Source organism: Odocoileus virginianus, chromosome 2 (assembly GCF_023699985.2).
Source record: "Odocoileus virginianus isolate 20LAN1187 ecotype Illinois chromosome 2, Ovbor_1.2, whole genome shotgun sequence".
In the NCBI taxonomy this organism is placed as follows: Eukaryota; Metazoa; Chordata; class Mammalia; order Artiodactyla; family Cervidae; genus Odocoileus; species Odocoileus virginianus.
The window spans coordinates 89240017-89244100 of NC_069675.1; the positions used below are offsets into that span (position 1 = coordinate 89240017).

The 4084-nt window shown below is 40.2% G+C and overlaps 1 protein-coding gene across 1 annotated transcript; it reads left to right on the forward strand.

Annotated features, from left to right (window-relative positions):
* Positions 1-466: 466 nt before the first annotated feature.
* Positions 467-1467, forward strand: LOC110123866 (olfactory receptor 1L4). The gene has a single exon (XM_020872146.2). The coding sequence runs from the start codon at positions 532-534 to the stop codon at positions 1465-1467; it is 936 nt and encodes a 311-aa protein (XP_020727805.2). The 5' UTR covers positions 467-531.
* The last annotated feature ends 2617 nt before the right edge of the window (positions 1468-4084 follow it).

The window sequence follows — 4084 nt, forward strand, 5'->3', positions numbered from 1 at the left end:
ATTCAGTGCTCACTTTTGTCCCACCCTCACTACCACCACCACCACCACCTCTGGACATATGAACAGGAGAGGATCCAAATGAGAGGACCTCATTCATTGGGACCTCTTGAATGAAAGCATCCTGATTCAAGGTGGGACCCAGCAGACTTTTCCCCTACAACAAGAAAAAAAAGGCAGGGAGGAATGAGGGAGTTGATTAGGGATGTTGGTCAAGCAAAAACCTAAAACAACCTAAGAATCTTTCAGAAAAGAACTCAAAAAAATTATGCTCCATAGATGTTTCTAAGAACACCTGGGGAACCTTATCTTCTCATTTAGGGTGTACCTTAAAATTGTTAACCTTTCCCCTTTTAGGATTTTATCCCCTGATCTCTGTAGTTTCTTGTAATAAGTATTCTTTAAAACCCTAACAAAAAGCAGTGGGCTTCCTTTTTTTTAATAGGCTGGGGGTTAGGAAAGAGCCATCTTCATCAAATTTCCCTTCACATCTCTCCCACAGCGCCTCCAAACCCTGACCAAGAGGTCAAGGACATGGAGATGAAGAACTACAGCAGCAGCATCTCAGGTTTTATCCTCCTGGGCCTCTCTTCCAACCCCCAGATGCAGAAACCCCTCTTTACTGTTTTCTTTGTCATGTACCTGATCACCCTGGTGGGGAATGGACTCATCATCCTGGCCATCCACTCTGACTCTCGGCTCCACACTCCTATGTACTTTTTCCTCAGCAACCTGTCCTTCATGGATATCTGCTTCACAACAGTCATTGTGCCCAACATGCTGGTGAACTTACTCTCAGAGACAAAATTCATCTCCTACATGGGGTGCCTGATCCAGATGTACTTCTTCATGGCCTTGGGGAACACTGACAGCTACCTGCTGGCCTCAATGGCCATAGACCGGCTGGTAGCCATCTGCAACCCCTTCCATTATGATGTGGTCATGAGCCCACGGCGTTGCCTCCTCCTGTTGCTGGGTTCGTGCACCATCTCTCACCTGCACTCCCTGCTGCGTGTGTTACTCATGTCCCGCCTGTCTTTCTGTGCCTCCCACGTCATCAAGCACTTCTTTTGTGATACCCAGCCTGTGCTCAAGCTCTCCTGCTCTGACACTTCATCCAGCCAGATGGTGGTCATGACCGAGACCCTGGCTGTCATTGCCACCCCTTTCCTGTGCATTCTCTTCTCCTACCTGAGAATCATCGTCACTGTGCTCAAAATCCCCTCTGCCGCTGGGAAGTGGAAGGCCTTCTCCACCTGTGGCTCCCACCTCACCGTGGTGGTCTTCTTCTATGGAAGTATCATCTATGTGTATTTTAGGCCACTGTCCATGTACTCAGTGGTGAAGGACCGGGTAGCCACAGTTATGTACACCATAGTGACACCCATGTTGAACCCTTTCATCTACAGCCTGAGGAACAAAGATATGAAGAGGGGTTTAAGGAAATTAAGGGACCAAGTTTACTCATAGAAGAAATAACAAGATTAAAAGTCATTACTTGGTGATGACCTAAGAGATGATTAGGTAATCTTTGCTTTGTACCCATTTTTCACTTGATACCCAAAGAGATAATAAGAGGTGCTGTTGAATCACAGTAAGAGTATTGAACTGGAAACCAGATCACTCAGTCTCTATAAATGACCTTGACCAGATACATGTTCAATGCCAAGCTAGTACTGCTAAGAATTTTGATTTCAGGAAAACAGTTTCTGCTACCCATATAGTGGGGAAAAGTTATTGGCAAGTAATTCCGTCATAAGCTTGACAGTGAGTGAGTGAAGTAGCTCAATCATGTCCAATTCTTTGCGATCCCATGGACTGTAGCCCACCAGGCTCCTCCATCCATGGAATTTTCTAGGCAAGAGTACTGGAGTGGGTTGTCATTTCCTTCTCTAGGGGATCTTCTGGACCCAGGGATCGAACCCGGATCTCCCACATTGTGGGCAAACGCTTTACCATCTGAGCCACCAGAGAATCCCCTATAGTGGGGGAAAGTTATTGGCAAGTAATTCCCTCATAAGCTTGACAATAGTCAGTATTTAAGGAACTGTAAAATTCTATTACTATTTATAAGACATTACAGGGACTTCATAAATTTGGACAAAAGAAATTTAATAGAAAGAAGAAATGGACAGAGTATTCCAAACAGTGGAAACCATCCAAGCAGGTAGAGGCAAGAAACATTGTTAAAATGTCCATAATATATGAATTGATCTAGTCACTGAAATTTCTATTAAATCCTAAAATCCCAATTACTCTTTTAAAGAAATAGACAGCAAAATCCTAAAATTCATATGAAACTATAAAGGACTCAAAATGTCAGAACAATCTTGAGAATAAAAAACAAAGCTAGAGGCCTCATACTTCATGATTTCAAAATATATTACAAAGCCACAGGAATCAAAACAGTTTAGTATTGGCATAAAGACCAATGGAACAGAATAGAGAACCCAGAAATAAAACGAAGGACATACCATCAACTAATTTTCAACAGAGTCATCAAGAATATACAATCAAGAGAGGAGAGTCTCTTCAATAAACAGAGTTGTTCTAGTCTCATTGAAAATGCCAATGGTCTGACCCAGAGGGATCGGGTGGAGAGGGAGGTGGGAGGGGGGACCGAGATGGGGAATACATGTAAATCCATGGCTAATTCATTTCAATGTATGACAAAAACTACTGTAATGATGTAAAGTAATTAGCCTCCAACTAATAAAAATAAATGGAAAAAAAAAAAGAAACAATAACACAGGGAAAAAAAAAAGAAAATGCCAATGGTATCTGTATATTGCTTTGGGTAGTATGGACCTTTTAACAATATGAATTCTTCTAGTCCATGAGTACTATATATCTTCACATTTGTTTGTGTCATCTTTAAAATTCCTTTCATGAATGCTTTTCAAGGTCTTTCATCTTCTTGGTTAAATTTATTCCTAGGTATTTTATTCTTTTTGATGCAATTAAAGTAGGATTATTTTCTTAATATCTCTAACAGTTTGTTGTTAGTGTACAGAGAAGAAACGGGTTTCTGCATATTTATTTTGTATTTAAGATAAACTCAGTTTGGTTTTAGTACTTCTGTGGTTTTATTAATTTTGTTTATATACCCATAATCTCTCTAACCTCATCATCATCTAATAAATTGTTTTGAAATCTGGTATTTTTATTGCCCCTATATGGAAACTCAGTAAGAAGGAAGTATAATTAGAACAGACTTTTGGACTCTATGGGAGAAGGCAAGGGTGGGATGATCTGAGAGAACAGCACTGAAACATGTATATTATCAAGTGTGAAACAGATCGCCAGTCCAGGTTGGATGCATGAGACAAGTGCTTGGGGCTGGTGCACTGGGATGACCCAGAGGATGGGATGGGGAGGGAGGTGGGAGGGGGGTTCAGGATGGGGAACACATGTAAATCCATGGCTGATTTATGTCAATGTATGGCAAAAACCACTACAATACTGTAAAGTAATTAGCCTCCAACTAATAAAAATAATTGGAAAAAAAAGAAGAAAGTATACTTTATCTTGTTTGATAATAATGTATTTTTTAATTTTTATAACTTCTCTTTCAAAATCTTATTGAAATCTCTAATTATTTTATAATTTAAGTTTTAAAAATATTTGTTAGATTTTAATATTCTATTTACATTTTTATTATATTTTCTTATTCTTAACAGTTGGCTGAAATTGGATCATTGGCTCAAAAGAAGAAGATACAAGAAAATTCACTTTCTCAACCCTCAACTGCACTATCTACATTTAAAACTACTAAAACAAATGAAACTGGCATATTAGAAGTTTTCTGAATCATAAAAGAGAGAAGTCTATTTCCCACTCCAGTCCCCCCTCCCACCTCCCTCTCCACCCGATCCCTCTGGGTCTTCCCAGTGCACCAGGCCCGAGCACTTGTCTCATGTACCGAACCTGGGCTGGTGATCTGTTTCACCCTAGATAATATACATGTTTCAATGCTGTTCTCTTGAAGCATCCCACCCTCGCCTTCTCCCAGAGTCCACAAGTCTGTTCTATACATCTGAGTATCCATGGCTAATTCATTTCAATGTATGACAAAAACTACTGTAAT